Genomic DNA, 24,036 nt, shown 5'->3' on the forward strand with positions numbered 1-24,036 from the left:
CACTAAGACCTTTGAATATGGATGGATATGGTTCGACCATACATAGTAGACTACTATCTATGGTTGAAGTCCTGTGTAGTGACTGAATGCACGGATGTCACAAATTTGTCTCTGATTGGTCAATTTCATTGTGATAGCAGTCTGTTTACATTAATAGTTTAACCTTGAAATTGAGATACCCACAAAGGCCCATACATGATATTTACCTTCACATGAATTAACATATAAATGAAAGTGGCTTTGACAGGGAAAATTTCCCGGAGTGTGTGACATGTCAGGGATAATTCTGCTAGCAAAACAAACATCTAGACTGAAAGGTTCAGCCACAGTGAGTATTCTGACTTGGTATCTGTTTACTTTCTTTGAAAAGAAATTTGGATTTACATTATCACTGTTAATCTCAACGATCTGAGGTACAAAGGAGGTTTATCTCTGCCATATCACATCTATCTGTATATCTTCTAATGTTGTATGATTATAAAGTACTGGTACCTCCACCATCGTGACCATGTCATATCAATGGTGTATTATGATAAGTCTCTCTTTATAATTCATAATTGATATGTGTATCAGATTCAGTGATTCAGACATTATTATCAAAGCATCACTCAGAGCAGTACTTCCTCCATTTAGACAAGATCTTGTAAATCTCTGGCTTAGTGATGAAGTTTAACGTTGCATCAATGTGTATTCACTACGACAGGTCAAACTTGACTGTAGAGCACTTGTCATCTCATTGTCAAGTATGTGTGAACTTTAGTAACAGCTGTGTGTGGATTAAACGGTCAGTGTTCTCACTGTACGCATGAGCAACCTCTGAGAACTTGAAACAGTGTGCCTCATTCAGTCTATTTCTTAATTTCTTTAGCATTTTATTTCTATCCTAATGTTTAAACAGTTCATAGTGTTGATATTTTGGACAGTAAATATATTTCAGGCAGTATTACTTTATTCAACTTATGATAATATGTGCCTTGAAAGTGAAAGACTTAAACTTTTGCTCAAACTTTCTTTGGTGAAACTTTCAAATGTTCTCTCACCAAATCAAGAATAAAAATCAGCAAAGTCCGGTACCAGAGGAACAATTACCCAACATTTACTGATGTATAAAATAGAAAATAGCTGCCATCCCTGTGTTAATTTGATTTTCGAAATACTAAGTTGATGAACATTTTTCTTACTCCAATAGCTTAGAAATGAGCCCAAACAAGTGGTAGATCAGAAAAGAATTGTAAAAATTTGAGAGTCTGAATATCTATCTCAAAGGCACATTCTACCTTAAAGTCGAGAGCCCTTGCAACTGAAAAACTGAAGTATATTTGGTCAGGTTGAAAATGATGTTTGTTAGGTTTCTTATGCTAGAGAAAGTGTTTTGTTGAAATAGCTGGAAAATCTATCTTTTTTTTCGATGTCAGCAATAGACTGTTATGTCTTATGTTAATGGTAGTCACTGAGGAATTTTGAATTCAGTAATAGTGTGTTTATGGAAAACTAAGGTCAATGATATGAAAACAGTTATTTTATAATTATGGTACTTTTGAAGTGTATAAATTTGATATGGATAAGCAAATCATCTTTGTTGTGACTTTCCACTAAATGTAAGGGTTAGCTCACTAGTTTCTCAAAAGCGGGAGTCTTTGTTTAATTTCAGCCATATTTGGAATATATTACTTATTAGCTTATAGCATGCATGTACCACGAGGCTGTTCACAGGGGCAGTATGTTCCTTGTATGTCATTGCGACCTTGAGTGACCTCTTAAAGGGCAATGACCTGTCTGGAGTACAGGTTATGCAAATGTTTAATTGCTAGCAAAGATATGAATAATTGTATCCAGTCTCACTGTCATCAAGCTATGTGTACATGAATATCCAATACATCGTAAATTTAGCAGACAGATTTTAATTGCTCGCTTAACCTTTTGAGTGCCAAAGACAATTGTTGTCACCTTTATAAAATATATCCCAGTCAATTTTTTTTTCAGATTTTTGTCAAAATTTTGATAAAACACTGTAGCCGCTGAAATGTGATGTCCATTTGATCCAAAATCATGAGAAGATTACAGAAAAGTTTATAAAAACTGATGTTTCAGGTAAATTTTGGCTGGAAAACTACAGCACTGAGAAGGTTAATTTATGGCTGAGGCAGATATATTCGGTACATCAAATTACGTAATTACCAAGCAACTACAGTAGTAAGCTGAACAGTTTACTATATGACCAGGCCTTTACCTAAACAAGTCCAGTTTATAGTCTGAAGACTGATAAGGAATCCACCAAACTCAGCAAGCAGCTCCTTCACTGAGTGAACTGATATACTAGAACAAACTATTTCGACCAGCAGTCAGTTCATTGGAAAGTTTTGAAAGGGGGATAAAATATTGAAGAATGTAAAACACAATTTGGTGTAGTTATAATTTACATGTAAATACCAAGGAAAGATTCTAGCACAAAACTGACTACAACAGATCATGTTTTACACTCTATTATATTTTATTCCCCCTTTCAAAACTTTCCAGTCTAGGCATATCAGTTTACTCATTGGGTGAGCTGTCTGCTGAGTTTGGTGGATTCCTTATCAGTTATAAAATTACTGCAGACTTTGAAGAATGGCTGAGTCAGCAGTATTATGATATTTCACCCTGCAACTGCAAGTTCACTTCTGTAAACTAAACTAGGTTTCATGTCATTTTCCCCTTGAATATCATTTTGCACACTTCAAAGACGCTGTTGTATAGTTAACTTGTCCAACACTAAATCAATGATAAAATTCTTTAATTCCCCTTTGTAGGTATAAAACATTAAAGGGAAAATTACAGTGAAATAGCATTGAAACTGCATTTGTCAGGGGTTTTGACATTAAAGATTCATAATTTCTGAATTTGCTTGCGCTACCAGCGTTGTACCGGTACATATTCATGTTGACTGTCTAGACATGTAGACTACTGTTGTATCATTTACCATTTAGAGGGGGTGGGGCCTAGTCAATCCTATTAATGTGACGAATCATGCTTTGTTATAATTCAGTGTAAACAGTTTCATTAATTTTAGTAAAAGAGAAGCCATTTCATCTGTTCTTCAGCAGCCCTCATTTTACAATTTTACAAGCTCATTGTCTATTTATACCCTCATCTTGATGAATTGAAAACAAACTTTTACAGAGGGTATCATCAATCTTGCACAGGGCATCCAAAAATTATATCATACCACAGGGCTCGAAATTAGCGGTAGTCCCGCATCCACAGACTACCAACTTTTCTCTGGGGCTACCAAAACCCATGAAATGGTAGCCCACACGGACTACCAAAGCCTGGGACATGAAATTACTTAGTGAGCGACATGATGTTGGTCGCTGTGAGACGACCGACGCTCATACAGTCAACCCAGTTATGAAAATTAAAAGGCGACAGAGCAATCGAATTTGTTGTGATAAGTTTTCAATAAAGTTTCATTATGTTAACTGATGTACTTGGATGACAGCCTCGGAAAATGATGAAATTTATTTCCATAGATATTTAAACACAATGTATCAATCACAATTAAACGCAAAATCATTCAAACTGCAAAGTAAAAGCTGTGGGGCCATCCACAAATTACGCTTTCCAAAGTGTACAAGATCATCCCATGATAGTGAAATAATGGGGGACAATAGCTAAAATTGCCACGAACGTATTGGAACATGATCGTACCAAGTTGCCATCCTGAAATTCATAGCCAATCTATTTTAGCCATGTTATGTTTACACGTGCTGAGTGAAAAGTCGTTGTCATGGCGAACATCAAAATTTGCATATAAGCTCTGCGTATGTCTGAATAGGTGAATCTGTGCTCTGCAGGTATTGATGTCAAATGACTAGAAAATTCGCTTCATGGGTAGAATTATGCAAAATAAATCTTTCATTGTCTAGATATAAATAAAAATATCCTTTAAAAAAACAATCTTCATTCATGCATGGGCGACCAGACCTTGTCACTTGGCTACCAACTTCAGAAAATGGTAGCCCAATGGGACTACCGGGCAAAAGAGTTAATTTCGAGCCCTGTACAGTATATTGATGGCACAAATACAGCAATCTGATTGGTCAAGACAATAAAAACCTGTGCTATATTTACGATATAGCATGGTTGGAATATGCACAAGAGAGAGTAAAATTGCTGTTTTTCTAAATTTAAGTACCCAGTATATATATTTAGGATCAGTGAGAGTTGTTTTTTGTTTTGCCTTAATTGAATAAGACGAGTAAATGAAATTATTATGGGATTTACACACAGAAGTTAATATTCAAATATTCATGGTTTTATTTGTCTACCAATTAGACTAGTCCACTTGTTGCTTGGTGCTTCCTATATTTCAATTATTTATATTGCTACTGTGTCAGCCAAATATTTGGGTTTGACATTTCCAGTAAAATAAAATTAAAATCACAAGATTTCACTTCAGAATGTTACTTCAGTTTGTTCACTGGGGACATAATTTAATAAATACAACGATTTACCGGATGGACAAGTCAATCTTCCTGCTAGTCATGTAATGGAAAACTGTTTTTAAGGGAAGAATCCACTGACTTGATCAATTGGTTGAGATACTATTACAATATATATCCCCATCACAACCTTATAAGCTGACAAATACCTAGCCATAGATGTGTAGCCATGAAAAGTTTTGCTACCTGTCTATATCATCCTACGGTACTTAAGAGAATGACTCTCTTCTGAAATGAACACAGAAAGAGTTTGGGCTGATTACATTGTGATGTGCTCTTCATTCCTGATGTTTTTCCAGTCATTACGCTTATATGGCGTTATATAACAGACCCATGCTATCATATATAAGGATACAAAGGTCATTATGTATTCCAATTATCATTGTTATAACTGCATGTCTTTGCATACAACTGCATATACTGGCACATGTTGACAACTACAGAACGGTTTGTATCTCCATCCTCAGGCTTCAGTGAGTGAAAAACAGAATTTTATCATCGTTATTAATATTGTGGACTTTGTTTCATACTTGTCAAAGTCCATGCATGTATGTGATGCATTGTTGGAAAAGATCATTACTGATTGATTTGTTACTGATTACATGAAGTGAAATCATTCTGAAATGGATCTCACCAGGGTATTGTTTGATACTTTGCGGGTATACTGGGTTTACGGGTATAATAATGGCATTGTTTGTTCAAAGCAGGATGTGCACTGTGGACAGTGCAGTGTGGTTTTAGGCTTTTTCAGGGTTTTTGATGTTTTTACCACAACCCTTGGCTTTGTGCATATTATAGCATTGTCAGTAATTTTATGGCAATTTCATTGTGAGTCATATCTGTAAACGTTTGATATCCTCTAGAAACAAAATTCCTGTATTGTCCAAGTTGATTGTCCTTTAATATGGTAGAAATCTATACTTGTCAGAGGATGCTACTCAGAGTGAATAAATTCAAACATACCCCCTAAGATAATGTTTGATTGAACTACGGCTTACCATGGGCCTGTTATTTTTCAGCCTTGCCCTTTTCTTTCAAAGAAAGTAAGAATAAGGGAAAATGTAACAGAAGTTTCAACTGTTACGTGCAGAGAAAACGAACAAAAGGGTGAACTCAGCAGTTTCCGTTTAAACAAAATTTATTACGAAAACAAAACTAATTGCAGTTAGGGACAGAGTACAAGCTTTAAAAGTGTACAGACTACTTATCTCAGCTGGGACGGCAAAGCTCCAGTCTCAGAGTTGTAACAGTCAGTCGGATGAATGAACAGTCCTTTGGCTTGCAGGCTTGAAGCTGCACAAAGACCACAGTATAAATCCAGCGTTGACAGTGAAGGTCTTGAAAAGTCTTGAGAATGACTACTGCTGGAGTTTAGTAACACACAAGAGACACGATCCCAAAAGTCTGTCTGGAAGCTGTGCACGTCCCTTTTATAAAGGCATATAAGAACAATCTAGAACTTTTATTGACATGCTAATTACTGTTCTAAAATTATCTCTCTTACACAACTAATCAACTTTCCAGAACATTCCAAACATGACTAATTGAATTCAAGGTTGTGAGGTCATTAAGGGCAGTGACCTTGAGAATGTTCTAGACTAATTGAACTCAGGTCATGATGAGTGTGGGGGTAAATGACCTACATAACACACCCCCTCTTCAAAAAAAGAAAATTTTTCAAAGAAAAATCTTTCTTTTACAAATGTAATCTTGAAAAAGATTTAAGTACTCAAAATTTTTTTTACTCTAAAGTAAAATTTCTTGAAAGTGAACAACAATAAACTCTAAATACGAGAGAGACAGTCTGCAATTAAATTGTCTCTGCCTTGGATATGTCTAATGTCAAGATTAAACTCCTGTAACATTAAACTCCATCTTAGCAATCTCTGATTTTTGCCTTTAAATTCTGCAGAAAAACAAGAGGGTTGTGATCAATATAAACCACTATTGGCTGATTTGAAGAAGTAACATAAACTTCAAAATGCTGTAAAGCTAATATCAAAGATAAACACTCTTTTTCAATTGTAGAGTAGTTTCTCTGGGATTTGTTAAATTTGCGTGAAAAATAGCAAACAGGATGATCTACACCATGACTATCCTCTTGCAATAAAACAGCACCAGCAGCCGTATCACTAGCATCTACAGCTAATTTGAATGGCAAAGTGAAATCTGGTGCAGACAACACTGGGGCACTTTGCAGTATGCTTTAAGTGTATCAAATGCCTGTTGGCATTGCTCTGACCAAACAACTTTACTTTCTTTTTAAGTAAGTTAGTCAAAGGCTCAGTAATTGCGGAGAAATTTGGACAGAATTTTCTGTAGTAACCAGCCATACCGAGAAAGCGCATCAGTTGTCGTTTGCAGTTTGGTATGGGAAAACTTGAAATGGCACTGATTTTTGCATCAACAGGTTTTACCTCACCCTGTCCTACAGTATGTCCGAGGTAAGTTACCCTCGCCCAACCAAACTCAGATTTGGCAAGGTTGACAGTCAACATTGCTTTACTCAGTCTCTCAAAGAACTTCCGCATGAGCTTGATGTGTTCCTCCCAGGTGTCACTATACAGGATGACGTCGTCAACGTAGGCTGCACACCCGTCTAGCCCGGATATGACGTCGTTGATCATCCGTTGGAACGTTGCCGGAGAGTTCTTCATTCCGAATGGCATCACCTTGTACTGGAACAATCCGTCTGGTGTAACAAAGGCGGATATTTCACGAGCACGAGCCGTCAGAGGGACTTGCCAAAATCCCTTCAGTAGGTCAAATTTCGTCACATACTTGGCTTTTCCCACTCGGTCGATGCAGTCATCAATCCTCGGGATTGGGAAAGTGTCTGTCTTTGTTAAAGTGTTGACCTTCCTAAAGTCTGTGCACATACGATAACTGTGATCTGATTTGGGAACAAGTATGCACGGCGAACTCCAGTTACTTTTACTGGGTTCAATAAAGTCATTGTCCAGCAGGTATTTGACTTCTTCCTGGAGATATTTTGCTTTTGTTGGATTCAGTCTGTATGGATGTTGTTTTACAGGCTTACTGTCCCCAACATCAACGTCGTGATAGATGACGTTTGTCCTAGTTGGAACATCTTGAAACAGGTGTTTATATTCGTGGAGCAGTTCTTTTACCTGTTGTTGTTGTTCTGGCTGGAGGTGTGCCAACTTTGTAGATTCCAGCTTCTCCAGGATTTCTGAGTTCTGAAGCTTGACCGAGCCCAGCTTTGAGTTTAGAGTATTTTCACTCGAGTCAGTTTCAGTATCACTATCTTCATATGGCCAGAACTGACGGTACTGACAGGCTGAGTTATAGTAGGATTATCCCTATCCAAATATGGCTTAAGCATATTTATGTGACATAGCTGTTTTTGTTTTCGCCTGTCAGGTGTTATTATGATGTAATTTAAATCACTCAATTTCTTATCAATTAGGTATGGCCCAAAGTAACGAGCATGGAGTGGTTTGCCAGGAACCGGAAGTAGAACAAGAACTTTTTGACCTGGTTCAAACTTCCGTTTTGAGGTGCTTTTATCATATTTGGTTTTCATTGACTGCTGAGATGACTCAAGATTTTCTCTGGCTAATTCACATGCTTTAGAGAGTTTCGTACGAAAATCTGACACATATTGCAAAATATTCAGACAATCATCATCGTCTGATAGGAATTTCTCTTTAACGAGCTTAAGTGGGCCACGGACTGTATGTCCAAATACAAGCTCAAATGGGCTAAAACCAAGAGACTCCTGAATTGACTCTCTAACAGCAAAGAGCAAAAAATGAATTCCTTCATCCCACTGTTTCTCTGTGTCAAAACAGTAAGTCCTAATCATGTTTTTCAAAGTTTGATGAAATCGCTCAAGAGCACCCTGACTTTCTGGATGATAGGCGGATGACCTATACTGTTTAATGCCTAGCTGATCCATTACTTGTTGAAAAATACCAGACATAAAGTTGGAGCCTTGATCGGACTGGACACATTTAGGTAGGCCAAATAAAGTGAAAAATTTGACTAAAGCTCTCACTATAGTCTTTGTCTTTATATTTCTCAGTGGTATGGCTTCTGGGAACCGAGTTGATGTACACATAATTGTCAACATGTACTCATTTCCTGATCTTGTTTTTGGTAGGGGCCCAACACAGTCTATTAGTATCCTACTAAATGGTTCTTGAAATGCAGGAATTGGTTGTAAAGGGGCCTTTGGAATGGTCTGATTTGGCTTTCCTACCATTTGACATGTGCGACAAGTTTTACAGAAATGTGCTACATCCTGCCTGAGATTAGGCCAATAAAAGTGACTGAGAATTTTGTGATAAGTTTTCCTGACTCCTAAGTGACCAGCCCAGGGGGTTTCATGGGCCAGGCGCAATATTTCAGCATGGTAGGGCTTTGGAACCACAATTTGATGTTTTATAGCCCAATCGTCATCAACCAAAACATCTGGAGGTCTCCATTTACGCATGAGAATACCAGATTTTGTATAATAGGAAACAGAGCTATCTAAGTTTTACCTTCATCATCTACCCTGTCAAACAAAGACAAAATATCTGGGTCTTTGTGTTGTTCTGCAATGAGATTTGATCTAGAAAATGTCTGACTTTGGTCAGCAGAAGTTTTACTGGAAGTTTCAAATCCACGAGGGATAACGGAATGATCCGTGTCAAACACCTGACTGAGAAAGGTGTCATTTAAGTCAACATCTGTGACATTATTTTTGAGAGTATTTTGATTCTCGGAAGTTTTCTTTGACATGGCTCGAGTAATGGCACATGAAGGGAAAAGGCCGGGAATGTCTTCCTCTATTGGCTCTGGATTTTGATCTAAACTAGGATTATCAGTCACAAGTGGATTAGTAATGACCTTGTCCCCAGCAAGGTCGTTTCCAAGAAGAAGGTGAATCCCTTCAAAAGGCAAAAAGGCCTAATACCTAAAGCCACAGGTCCAGAAACAAAGTCCGAAGACAAATAGACATTATGGAGAGGAACAGGAATAAGTCATTGCAATCTACACCCTTAATAAGAACTTTAGAACCTGAAATGACTTTTCAGAAAACGGCAGGGTATCTGCCAACAAAAGAGACTGGGAAGCCCCGGTATCTCTTAAAATTTTGACAGGGGTAGCGGAAGAAAAATCACTAGAAAGTGATATAAAACCATCGTGAATAAATGGCTCGAAAATACCCATAATGCTATCTTGAGAAGAATGACCTTGACCTCATAATTGGGGATAAGAGGGGTTTAACCTCAGAAAATGTGTTGCACACATTATTAGACTCTAATTGAGTTGATGAAGAAATAAAGCCGGTGGGCTTAGATCCACTTTGACCACTTTGACCTTCACGTTTTCTTTTCAATTTGAAACACTCTGACATTAAATGGCCGTCTTTCTTGCAATAATTACAAGAAAGTGTACCGAACTGTTTGTCAGAAGGAGATTGAGACTTGGGATCTGATGATGGGGAAGTGTTACTTGAATTTTGTGAACTGTTGTCATTTGATTTCCTACTCTCCTTTGAAAAATTCTTGGATGAAAAGGAGGAGTTAAATTTACCTGCATTGTTTCTGTATGAAAAGGCTGGGATGGTTTGCTGAGAAATGAAGATTTGTGGGTCAACGAAAATCATCGGCCAAACGTGCAGCAACCTCCAATGTATCTGCCTTTTGTTCATTGATAAACGTCTTGATGTCACTCCGGATGCACCTTTTAAATTCCTCAATCAAAACAAGTTGTCGTAATTTGTCATAATTCTGACTGACCTTTTCAGAAGAACACCAGCGATCAAACAGTTGTTCTTTTGTTCGAGCAAATTCAACATAAGTTTGGTCTTTCGCCTTCTCACAATCCCTAAATTTCTGACGGTACGCTTCAGGCACCAACTCATAACCCTTGAGAATTAATTCCTTCACAGAATCATAATTTGAAGCCTGCTCTACTGACAACTGAATGTAAATTTCTCTGGCTTTACCCACCAAAGCACTCTGCAAAAGCATAGACCAGGACTCCTTAGGCCAATTCAGACTCTGAGCAATTTTCTCAAAATGGAGAAAATATTTGTCAACATCCTTTTCTTGGAAAGGGGGAACTAACCTGAAATGCTTAGTGATGTCAAACTTGTCCGAAGGGAAGAATTTTCCTGACTGTCCAAGCTCTAAACGTTTATTTCTACCTGTAATCGCTGTTCTTCTAATCGCAATTCTTTTTCTCTCTGTCTTTCTTCCATTTCTAATCTTTCCTGCCTTTCTTTTTCTTTCTGTCTTTCTTCCATTTGCAATTCTTTTTCTTTCATTTCCTTTTCTAATTCCAATTTCTTAAGCTCCAAATCTGCCTGTCTCTCTTTTTCCATTTGTAATTCTTTTTCTCTCATTTGTAATTCTAGTTTCTTGATCTCCAAATTTGTCTGCATTTCTAATTCTAATTTTCTGAGTTCAGAGGTAGACTTGGGCTCATAATCTTTCAGGGTGGATTCCTCAAATTGGCCTAAATCAATTAGATGTTTGGCAATACGGTACTGTATTTCCCTCTTGCGCATAGATCTTTTAACTTCTACTTTAAGGAAATTTGCCAGTGCTATGAGGTTGTCTTTTCTGAGGGAATTAAATGTGTCCTGATCAAGGTCATCCATAAATTCGTCTGGTTTGAATTCCGCCATGATTGAATTTCGCTGAGTTCACAGTGTAAAGTAGTTTTGAAGCTTTACAGATTTCATATCAAGTCTATTTCTAAAGTTCCTGTTATTACAGTCAGTGATTTGAGAGTATAATTCAGTGTGTTGTGTGAAATGCATATAGCTTGCCAAGTAGTGACAGTTTTCATAGATTGATATGCTATTTGTAACAATAAATCATGTGTATATCAAAGAATTATGCATATGTCAGCCAATGGTCCTACCCTATCAGAGTCCATAACTGGTGCATATTTCTATTGTACTCGCTACTTTGTGTCAGATATAAGTCCATGCAGTGTGCTGTCAGTGCAGACAGATTTTTTAAATACTCTTTTTTTTAGTTCACCAGGAGAACTAAATTTTTCATCGCTTGTCGTGTTTCAGATCTACCAGTACAAAAGCATGGCTGGGAGTGAGGAACTGGTGTACCAAGATGGATGTCTGTCAAACTCAGTCTTGGAAACCCTTCAGTCGTTCAGGTCCACGGGAACTCTCTGTGATGTGGTCATCGAGGTTGAGCAGTGCAAAATACCGGCACACAGGTACATTGGACTCAAAAGCTTCAAATGTAATTTATTTTAAGGGAGGACTGGTACAACATAATTTTGTATACTCTATGGCCACTCAAATTTACTGTTTGACCAATAACATTGACTGCAATGAAAACTGAATTTTAGTCAGCAGTAGAATTCATTCGTAACATATACATGTGCACACTACACACATAAAAGCTATGTCAGGAAGTTTAATCCTTTGAGCGCCCAAGTTAATTTTTGTCGCCTTCATTAGATATAACAAAGTCACATTTTTTCACATTTTTGCCAAAATTTTGAAAAAAAAATCTGTAGGTCAATATGATATGATGTTGATTTGGTGAAAAATCACCAAAAAAGTTGCAGAAAGATTCGTGAAAATTGGTAAAATGTTGCAGTTAAATTTTGATGGGAATAATTACAGCACTCAAAGGGTTGACAGTAACATTTTGACCTGATTTTGCAAGCATCTGAAAATTTTCGATATCTCCATGTAGTCTGCACTTCAGGCTGATGTTCAATGTATTTTAAAAACAGATGAAAACTAATGACAATATTGTCAAAAGTAACAGGTATCCTCCCATTAAATCAAGAATGTGACGCATAAGACTTTAACAGTGAAATAAAAATTAATTTTAGTGTCAAAAAGTTCCCCTTTTGCTTTATTAGTCTGATACATTGTATCTTTTATAGAAGAAAATGTTTTGATGTATCAATGTGTGAAACGCATTCATTTCTCCACCAATACAATTATAATAATAATCCACATATATTATGTAGATTGATTTCGTATGGGTCTATAATTAACACAAAACTGGGTGTCATATTTATTTTTTTCAACCTGTCTATTCTATTTCAGACTAGTGTTATCCGCATGCAGTCCGTATTTCAGGGCGATGTTTACGGGGCAGCTTGCAGAAAGCAGTCAAGAGTGTGTTACCATCCGAGATTCCAATCCTAACGCCATCAAAGATCTCATCGATTTCGCCTACACTGCCACAGTCAAGGTAAAGTCAGAATATGAAACACTATTGTCCTTCATTATGGATTTTTTTTTTCTTTTTGCAGCTTTCCCTTTATTTCTGCAAGCTCTGTAAACTATTGTGCTTGTTTCCATTTTGTTCCTGTTTACAGATCAGAAAACCTTTCTTTATATTATTGTCTTGCTTTTAGTCCCACGGACACCGTCGGGGGGACTTATAGGTTTGGTCATGTCCGTGCGTGTGTGCGTCCGTGCGTGCGTGTGTGCGTGCGTCCGTCCGTTCACGCAGATATCTCAGAGATGCAAGAAGCGATTTCATTCAAACTTGGTACAAGGATTACTTCATATGTCATACAGATGCACATCGATTTGTTTTGTGATACGATCCAATATGGCCGCCAGGCGGCCATTTTATTACGATTTTTTCATGTACAGAGCCATAACTCAGACATGTTTCAACCGATTTTATTCAAAGTTGGTACAAGGACATTGACCAATGTCATAGATATGCACGTCATTTTGTTTTGTGATACGATCCAATATGGCCGCCAGGCGGCCATTTTATTACGATTTTTCATGTACAGAGCCAGATCTCAGACATGTTGCAACCGATTTTATTCAAAGTTGGTACAAGGACATTGACCAATGTCATAGATATGCACATCAATTTGTTTTGTGATACAATCCAATATGGCCGCCAGGCGGCCATTTTATTACGATTTTTTCATGTACAGAGTCATAACTCAGACATGTTTCAACCGATTTTATCAAACGTTGGTACAAGGACATTGACCAATGTCATAGATATGCATGTCGATTTTTTTTGTGATACGATCCAATATGGCCGCCAGGCGGCCATTTTATTACAATATTTTCATATACAGTGCCATAACTCAGACATGTTTTAACCGATTTTATTCAAAGTTGGTACAAGGACATTGACCAATGTCATAGATATGCATGTCAATTTGTTTTGTGATAAAATCCAATATGGCTGCTGTGTGGCCATTTTATTACGATTTTTTCATATGCAGAGGCATAACTCAGGCATATCTCAACCGATTTTATTCAAAGTTGGTACAAGGACATTGATCTATGTCTTACATATGTACGTCAATTTGTTATGTGATACGATCCAATATGGCTGCCTAGCAGCCATTTTATTACGATATTTTCATGTACAGAGCAATAACTCAGACATGTTTCAACGGATTTTATTCAAAGTTGGTACAAGGAGATTGACTAATGTCATACATATGTATGTCAATTTGTTATGTGATACGATCCATATGGCTGCCTTGCGGCCATTTTATTACGATTTTTTCCTGTCGAGGGCCATAATACTCTAAGGCATATCTTAACCGATTTTATTCAAAGTTGGTACAAGGACATTAACCTTTGTCATACATATGTATGTCAATTTGTTTCTTAATATGATCCAATATGGCTGCATGGCAGCCATTTTGTTACAATTTTTTCGTGTCCTTAGCCAAAACTTGGGCATGTCTCAATTAATGAAGAGGACTCTATCCTCTTAGGACATGTAATCAAAGTACCCATTAACAAGTGGGGACTGTGTCATCAACGATGACTTTTTTACTACATGTTTGATTTACTGCCAGCATTGTTTTCATTCTATTGCATTATTCTTCCGGTTTTTTTTTCAATTCAAAAGTTTCCCCTATGAATAAATTTGCAACCTTTGTGGGTGACCCAGATCGACATATCTGACTTCCTACCCAGTGTCTAACTTTAGCCTTTATTATAGCATCTTTCTACTAGTAATTGGAGTCAGACAGTCTTACATGTCTGATTTCACACCCTCTGGCTTCTAACCTTTGACCTTCACAGCATCATTTCACTACTGGTTGGAGTCAGACAGTCGCGCACCAGACAAAGTCAAAAGTCAAAAGGGTAGTATAAAGCAACACCTAATATATCAATATTGATAATAATGGTCTTTGAACAAATTTGCTGTTATCTTATCAAGCAAATCAAGATTTATGAATTTTTACCACGTAAAAAATGGAGCCAGTTGTGATTTAACCTCTGCATGGTCCTGATTTAGACTGTCATTTCAAGAGTGTTGGAGATGACAGGACTTTTGGGCGCTTTGATATTTAGAACACAGACTCAAAACAGACCATTGCAAGTTACCCTGGAAAGTAATTTGTTTTTTCAGACTAGCAGCAATAATGAAAGACTTTTTATCAAAGGGCAGTACCGGTAATGATGTAACCCAGCTGGACAATTGCTTTCACTGCATTGTCTTTTGTACAAGTGATGTATAACATTTTACAATGTGTTTTCACTCACATGAAAACAATTCTAGCTTGATATCTTTGATGTATATCAGTAATTCACTCTTAACCTTTCAACCCCGACCCCCATGCCTGTTCCTGTGCATGTAGTTCAACTGCACTACTGAAAACGATGAACTCATCCCCTCCAACTGTACAACTTAAAATGTAAGATTTGGCAAAACTACTTGGTCTTCATGTAGGACAAGAATCGATCTCCACACTACATGCACACATACTGTATAAACTGGTTACTGTGTATTTCGTTTAGAAAAAAGCTATTCATAATTTCTGATGATGCAGTGTCCAGGTGCCAAATATAATTCCATTTTTTACTCGGATTTCAGATAAATGATGCCAATGTACAGGATTTGATGATAAGTTCCAACTTGCTGCAGCTGACTGGCGTTCGCAGTGCGTGCTGTGAGTTCCTGCAACGACAGTTACACCCTAGTAATTGCATTGGCATCTGGCATTTCGCCGACGCCCATTCTTGCCACGAACTCGCTGAGAAAGCGCGACAGTACCTTTACGAGCACTTCGCCGAGACCGCTAAAGAAGAAGAATTCCTCCACCTCAAGTACGAACAGCTCACAAAACTCATTGGCTCAGATTTCCTGGGCGTCAGCAACGAAAGCGAGGTCTTTGGGTCGGTGATTCGCTGGGTGAAGGAGGACGCGGAAAAGCGCATGTGCCACCTCAGCACGCTACTGGAGAAAATCAGGCTTTTTCAGGTGTCTCCAGAATTTCTACTTGACCAACTGAACAACGAAGTCGTGCTGGCAGAAATTCCCGAGTACTGCAAAATGCTGAGTGAAGTACAGCGGGTCTTGCAGGGAGTCAATAATGTAGATAATGTGCTCAGGAAGTATGGAAAGGGACGGAGGAAATGTTACAGCAAGAGACCAAAGGTAAGAATTTTGTAACCTCTTCTAGTATCTGAGGCATCAAGAGGCTCGAGCAAGCAGTTTTAGATCATGATGCATAGGTGCTGTGACAGCTCCTTGACAGAAACTAGGCAAATGACAAACCGTTAAAAGTCTGCCGAGCACTGTCACTTACAGAGCCCAGTCTGTATAAGTAAAGTACAGGTTGTGCTGCATGCAGTGACTATGGAAATACAGTGCATGGCACAGTGAAAGCTGTGTGTTGAGGATGCCCTTTGTAATACCTAAAGATTGTTATGACATGATATGAAATGACACAACTGTACTTTATACTAAAATCATGATAATAACGTGAATTAAAAGATGCAGTCGCTGAGCTGCTCTAATTGTTCTCAGTACATAGTAACACTCTGATATACAGTAGTGTATTCAAGGTTTGATAATAGTTGGTTTTAAGATCTTTCCTTTGCATAAAGGTGTATGTTAATGAAACAGACCTCTATAAGGACAGCTCTCAATTATTAGATGAAAAAATTACTCAAAAAACAGCTCTGCAGCCTGCGTAGGGCAAGTATTGTAACTCCCTCTGATATTTTCTGTGTGAGCAAGCACACTATACTGTGCACCACTAGACAACCAGTTGTCCAGTTTAACAGCAGTGTATGATGGCAACGCCATAGCAATAAGTACAATCTCACACACATTGATATACTGACAACTATATTCTCATTGACTTTTTGCCAACAGGGGCTTTTAGCTATCGGAGGAGAGTCTAACGGCAGTACCTTGACAACAGTGCAGTGTCATGTTTTAGACGAAAGCTGCTGGACAACCATCCTACCTCACTCAGATTACACTTCAGGAAACAGCTTAAACAAGATCCCAATCAGTCCAATGAACACTCCAAGGTCTGCGTTTGGAGTGGTGTCTGACTCCAATATTGTGTATGTAGTCGGTAAGTATTCATATTAGGATGATGTACACTTACTCTGAACTGATGTTTAGCAGTATGACCCATCAGGGATACATGTAATTGAGTAGTCGACGGCCATCTTTTTGTTTTCTATTCACTTCCAAAAAGTCCAACACTCTTGTGACAATCTTTCAAACTTTGGCAATAACAAAAACTGTACATGTAGGTTGACTTTTTGTTGTCTACTGCAGATGTTTTGCGGTGTGATTCAATATGACTGACAAGTCATCCTCTGGATCATGATAATTTTATGTTCAGAATTTTTATTGAGTGATGCCTGTACCGGTATTATCAGAATTACCTTTTTAGTCCCCACGGACACCGTCCGGGGGGACTTATAGGTTTGGTCATGTCCGTGCAGATATCTCAGAGATGCCTGGAGCGATTTCATTCAAACTTGGAACAAGGATTACTTCATATGTCATACAGATGCAGGTCAATTTGTTTTGTGATGCGATCCAATATGGCCGCCAGGCGGCCATTTTATTACGATTTTTTCATGTACAGAGCCATAACTCAGACATGTTCCAACCAATTTTATTCAAAGTTGGTACAAGGACATTGACCAATGTCATAGATATGCACGTCAATTTGTTTTGTAATACGATCCAATATGGCCGCCAGGCGGCCATTTTATTACGATTTTTTCATGTACAGAGCCATTACTCAGGCATGTTCCAACCGATTTTATTCAAAGTTGGTACAAGGACATTGACCAATGTCATAGATGTGCACGTCAATTTGTTTTGTGATACGATCCAATATGGCCGCCAGGCGGCCATTTTATTACAATTTTTTTCATGTACAGAGCCATTACTCAGGCACGTTTCAACTGATTTTATTCAAAGTTGGTACAAGGTTATTGACAAATGTCATAGCTGTGCACGTCAATTTGTTTTGTGATACGATCCAAAATGGCCGCTCTGCGGCCATTTTATTACGATTTTTTCATGTACAGAGCCATAACTCGGGCATATCTCAACCAATTTTATTCAAAGTTGGTACAAGGACATTGACCTATGTCATACATATGCACGTCAATCTGTTTTGTGATACGATCCAATATGGCCGCCAGGCGGCCATTTTATTACGATTTTTTCATGTACAGAGCCATTTCTCAGGCATATCCGCATGTTTCAACCGATTTTATTCAAAGTTGGTACAAGGACATCGACCAATGTCATAGCTATGCACATCAATTTGTTTTGTGATGCGATCCAATATGGCCACTGTGCGACCATTTTTTACGATTTTTTCATGTCCTGAACCATAACTCAGACATGTATCAAGCGAATTCATTCAAAAGTATTTTTATCACAGACCAAATGAAGAGGACTCTATCCTCTCTGAGGACCTGTAATCAAAATACCCATTAACAAGTGGGGACTGTGTCATCAACGATGACTTGTTTCAATACGTTCAATCTGTAGTCGTGTCACTATGCAAATCTTTTCACGTTATTCAGGTAATATTTCATTGACAAGGACTTGGTTTCTGTAAGGGCCTTTGGATGTGCCAGCAAATTTAGCACCCATTTTCAAAATGTGCCTTTGGTCCCTATAGTTTGATATACCGGCACAGCGTAGATACATTTGTGAACGTATCGCTGATTTTTCTATCAAACTTCTTGGCAGGGGGCAGCAACTCGATGCATGCTCTGAACTCTGTGGAGAAATATGACGTTATGGCCAACAAGTGGGAAGAACTGGGAGCGATGCATGAGCCAAGACACGGAACCTCCGTGTCCGTGCTGAACGGACAGTTGTATGCGTGTGGCGGCCAGGACGACTCGCAGTATCTGGACACTGTTGAAGTCTACTCACATCAGACGAATACTTGGAATTATGTCCCGTCCATGAAGCACAAGAGAGCCTTCTTTGGTACAGCAGTGGTCGGTGGCATGTTGTACGCTGTAGGTGGCACAGGTAGGTTCTTGGTGATGAGTGGCAGGTTATGACTGTTCATCCCCAATTTTCTCTAAACAGGTCCACACTCACCATTCATAACAATGGCTTTGGTCCAAACCATTGTTGTGAAAGGGGTATAGGAACAATTCGAGTGGATTGTCTCAGTCACTCATGAATCTAATATCCCCTTCTTCAGTGATTGTTAGCATTTCACTGAATAATGTATAGAATGGTGATAACAAACTCATCAATCAAAGAGATAATGTCACACACAAGCGATGTGTCAATGTCAAGGGTTTGCTTGAGGTGACTAGAAATTGGAGTCTTCCAATAGTATTAGTGTATTACCATATGAACATTACTGGGCCATGAGTCAAGATTGATTGACACAAACCATTGACGGTCGAGAGGGGACGATTTACCCCTGGCCCTCTACTGTTATCGCACAAACTAAAAGGTGTTTTTCCATCAGGACCAAAATGTGCTCTATTCCTAACTGTGGCTATTCCTTAGGTTACCAGTGATTTGTGCGAAATGCTGTCTTGTAGTCTGTTAATCTTCAGTCTTGCCCAGCTTTGTCACAGTATTAACCCTTTCAGTGCCAAAGTCAATTTTTGTTGCCTTTATACAACATAACACCAACAATTTCTTTCAGATCTAGAATTTTTTTTCCTGATTTTTACCAAAATTTTGATCAAAAAGTGTAGCCCATGAAAATTTATGTCCATTTGGTCCAAAATCATGGACAAAATTACAGAAAAATTCATGAAAATTGGTAAAATGCTGCCCTGATATTTTTTGGGGAAAAATTACAGTGCTCAAAGGGTTACATGTTACACACGGAAAAACTCACAATACAGTGGTCATGACAGAGCAAAACATGATACAATGTACGAAAAAGGGTACTTTTGGTGTTTTTGCAGCTTTTGTCTGATTTTTATGTTATGATGGTAGTAGTGATTTTACCTTTGGTCAACTTTGGTAAATCTTCTCAGGGATACTCAGAATGGTAAAAACCTTAAAAAGATGAATGTGTAATAATACTGGCATATTAAAATATCAAGGGGTTAGAAAAACTGAAAAAAAGCTAAAAAAAGGTGCAGCATTTCTTACCCACTGTATATCAGGGAATGGCTGGGAGAAGGAATGCTCATTGGTGTGACATAATGTGAGAAGGATTAGTAAACTATAGTGTATGCATTGTTAATTCCCTTCATTTGCATATTTATTCACAACAGGTGGTAACAAGGGAAACAAGGACGATTTCTTGACATCAATTGAGCGCTACGATCCAAGCCAACAGATCTGGACCAGTGTGGCCCCGATGCACATCCGAAGGGCATACGTATCAGTAGCGGTGGTCAACAACTGCATTTATGCGATCGGTGGGTTCAACAGAGAGTGGTTGAACTCTGTGGAGCGCTACGATCCCGATAGCAACCAGTGGACGTTTGTGAAACCAATGAACAAGCTGCGCAGCAGTGCCTGTGCCACAGCTCTCAATGGCTGCATTTACGTGGTCGGCGGTTTTGACAGCTCCAAATGTACGAACACTGTCGATAAGTACGACCCAGCACTGAACAAGTGGAGCAGTGCATGCCCCATGCTACAGAGGCGGTATGGTGTTGGCGTAGCAACAGTGATGCTCTGTTGAAATCTCTGATATCATTTTTGATAACATTTTATACAGCTTTGTAAAAAAATGCACAAATTTCACTATAAAATCATCAGCAGTCTGTCCTTTGACACTTTCATGATGATGTTTAGGTCCGAAATTTTAGTGACACAACTTTTAAATTTATATTGTGATTTAAAATGTGAATATTAACTCTGTCCATGGTAGTCTCACACCCTCAAAAGAGTTGGAAAATGTGACTAATATGATGTCTACATAGTAGTCTGTACGCTGTTGGCATCACAACAAAGTCGGTCAACAATAAATGCGCTGCAACTGTAATTTAATGCTAAAATATCTAGGGAAGAACCTAACACAGTTTCATGTGCAGTCTTGGTTTGGTTCCAAAGAGTGTGGGGAACTCCTCTCAGTTAGAGTGATGAAGAGATTTTGTTGTGAAGCTGATAAGTAATGATCTGTAATCGATTGATGAAAATATCTTAAAGAATAATAGAAACAGTTTAACATAATCAGACTTTAGTTTGCACGAAGTCAATAATGAACCTGGGTAAACAAATAGATTCTATGATATTGGAATATTATTCTTCTATAGTGTTTTTGTAAGTTCATCATGCTTCTTTTGATAGTTTGATCAGTCTCCAAATGTGTTAATACTGGAAGGATGGCACTCACTTTCAGGTTCATGCTAAACTGATTATGATGTCCCTGAGCATCTGCTATGCTTTATTAATGGATTTTAACCCCCATGTGGCTGAATAATTTGCAGGTGAAAAACAATAGAAAAAGGAGATGAATTACAATACAAGTTCACATCTTACTCCATCTACATGTACTGTAGTCAATTGCTTTGTCCTCAGAACTATCTCATGGCTGCTTTCTTTAAGCTCCTCAGATTTGAAGTACCAATCTTCAGCTAGAGGATTATTCATCAAGAAAGTGACAGGAATATGTTAGATCTGAAGCTGAATCTGATTCTGGCTTTTTGTACCACAAACGTTTACCTTTTTTGTGTTGATTCCTATTTTAGTTCACCAATATTAATATGACTCAGGTTACATACAAAAGAGAGCAAAGAGGCTTGAAAAGATGTGCAAGAAGCTTGATAAGATAACTGCTTTTATGTGACAGACAAACAAACGTGGAAAATTTTTGTACTTTTTAAGATTAGGGAAAAGTAACAATAATGAACTTGAGATCTGAGAAAAAGAAAATATCTTAAACATTTTTTTTTTCACAGTCATTTGAATTGTGTCATTTACTTGTATGAAACTCAAAGTAAATTTTAACTGGAAACTTCCCCATCTCATGAAATAATTTTTGACAAATTATTTTACGATAATGCATGGGAAACATACTGTACAGTAGTGAAGAAAGTTTAGTAAAGGCACATCTAATATTCTACACAGCATGAGGGCCAGTATGCATTGGTTTGGAAGGATGCAGTGGATCGGCTGTTTTGAACCTCGGCCAACCAATAAGCTTTAAGCTTCCGAGACACTGCACATTACCAGCAGCAGGATGTTGGCGCCTTCAAAAGGCCGACATAAATGTATTTCATTCTTTGCAGCCAAGCACACCAAACATTGTCACATTTTTTCAGAACCAATTTTTCTGGTGTTACAGCATCTTTTAACACTGGTAATGATTTTCTCTGACAGTTCCTGTGTGTTACGTTGTTGATCTGAATAATGTGTCATCAAACTATTTGACACTAAGTGGGAGAACTCTATGCTGTCTTTTCAAGATTACATATGGTCAAGTACAAGGGTCTTTCTGAAAACACTAGTTGAAATGTAGTAATTTCAAGTGAAAATGTGGACTCTATTTCAAACATGTTTAAAAGATATACCTGTACAACCCTAATACCAGAGGCTGTTATATAATATATGTGTTTTATAATTTTTCAGTTTTGTAAAGTATTCTATGGTATTATCTATGGTATTGTCTACTGATTGGAAGCACTCACTCAGGCATACATCTGTGATCAGGTATTGGAGAGAGCTACACTTCTGAAATATAATCAATTTGGTGGCATTTACTGTATTGTTTGTAAGTCTGCTGCAAGGTTTCAAGAGTTCTTTGCAATTGATTCGACTAGACCGTGAAATGTGTCTATTACTCTGTTCATGCATTAATTCTGCACACTGTTCTGTGTCTTGGTTTCATATTCTCACCCCCGCTTCCACCCCCCCCCCCCCCCCCAATCTCTGTTTCCCTGTTATGTGTGACCACCTACCCTATTGAAGAAATTGGGAATCATGTTTTCTCAACTTTGGTATTGTTTTGTAAGTCAGCCACCCCTGTGTTTTCCAAGCTTCTGGAAACACTTGGAAAGTACTGTCGATTTGAAATGTTGAATTACAAGCCAAGATTTTTTCATTAATAGCATTAACTGCCAATGTCTTAAATGTACCTTTACTGAGGTGAATCTGTAGATGAATATTTCTTGATATTTGTGAGAAATCTTTCCATCAAGGAAGCTTTTTTTATGTTTTTGTCTTTCTTTACAATTTCCTTCAAAAGGAGAAGGGTATAGCTGGCATACCAGCACCAAGACAATTATCAATTCACCGCTAGCATTTCACTCAGGTTACATAATAACTTTCCAGAACTTTTTCACTGTAGAACTTGACAATATTTCATTTTTGGAATCACTGGAAACTGATTTAGATATTATGTTTTGAGTTTGTGCATTGCCGGTTATGCGGATGTCATTGTACAGGTGAGTATAACATGCATTACACCTGCCTGTTCAATGATTGTGCCATTTGATTCTTTCTGCTGTGATTAGCATGTCAACATCTGGTGCCACCTGGCCATTTAGCCAATCAAATAATGTATCCTACTTCTCTGATTCCTCCGTATGTCTGATCTAGATTTTAAAAATATTAAATATGTATGAAACTCTGTTTTCCTATCAGGTAATAAGGAACGTTTAAAAAATGCTTTCTTGGTTCATGGTGAAAAATCATCTTGAATAATGTAGAATATTAAACTAAACATGAAATTCTTTAACTTTGTGTGAGAAATGTCACAAAAGTTGTGTGAATAGATTGTATATTAATACCTTGTGTGATGGTACAATAGCATATATTTGAGACCTTCTTAGTGCAGGTGATGCCAAAATTTTTAATGGTTCAGTGAAGCATAGATGCTAGAAGTGACTATTCATGATTGAAGTATTGTAAATAACCAAATGCTTTTTAAGTGGAATTTTCCTGATGGTCATGTAGGAATTCATTGATTTGTCTACTGGTAATTGGAATATGTCCATTATTTTGTGAGTAAATAAAGATTGTAACATAAAAGATGAGCATTCATTTTCTCTTTAAGTATGCATGTATAGCATGCACGTGATATATTATGATATTTTGTATTTATGCATATATATATATATATATATATATATATATATATATATATATATATATATATATATATATATATATATATATATATTATATATACGGTAACAAGTAGAACACAGGACTTAGGTGTTACATATAGTATATATATAATATATATATATATATATATATATATATATATATATATATTGTGTCTATCGTGTATGCATATATGTATCTCTATATGCATATATTATATGTATCTATATATGTATCTATATATGCATATACCGGGTATGTATGTATAGATGTATGATGTACTACGTATG

General features: G+C 37.5%; 1 protein-coding gene across 7 annotated transcripts in view; it reads left to right on the forward strand.

The window, feature by feature from the left end:
• The window catches only part of LOC139147425 (kelch-like protein diablo), a 27,181-nt gene extending 3,513 nt beyond the window's left edge, over nt 1-23,668 (forward strand). For 5 of the 7 annotated variants that reach the window (XM_070718525.1, XM_070718527.1, XM_070718528.1 and 2 more), the window contains 6 exons: nt 11,527-11,684; nt 12,535-12,682; nt 15,305-15,868; nt 16,592-16,799; nt 18,452-18,742; nt 19,963-23,668. In XM_070718525.1, coding sequence (XP_070574626.1) covers nt 11,545-11,684; nt 12,535-12,682; nt 15,305-15,868; nt 16,592-16,799; nt 18,452-18,742; nt 19,963-20,378 — 1,767 coding nt within the window. In that variant the 5' untranslated portion in view covers nt 11,527-11,544 and the 3' untranslated portion in view covers nt 20,379-23,668. Of the gene's footprint in view, nt 1-256; nt 329-4,891; nt 4,955-11,526; nt 11,685-12,534; nt 12,683-15,304; nt 15,869-16,591; nt 16,800-18,451; nt 18,743-19,962 lie in introns of those variants that run through there. The other 2 variants (XM_070718524.1, XM_070718530.1) reach the window with 2 other exon arrangements.
• Nucleotides 23,669-24,036: the final 368 nt, after the last annotated feature.

Source organism: Ptychodera flava, chromosome 13 (assembly GCF_041260155.1).
Source record: "Ptychodera flava strain L36383 chromosome 13, AS_Pfla_20210202, whole genome shotgun sequence".
Taxonomy (NCBI): Eukaryota; Metazoa; Hemichordata; class Enteropneusta; family Ptychoderidae; genus Ptychodera; species Ptychodera flava.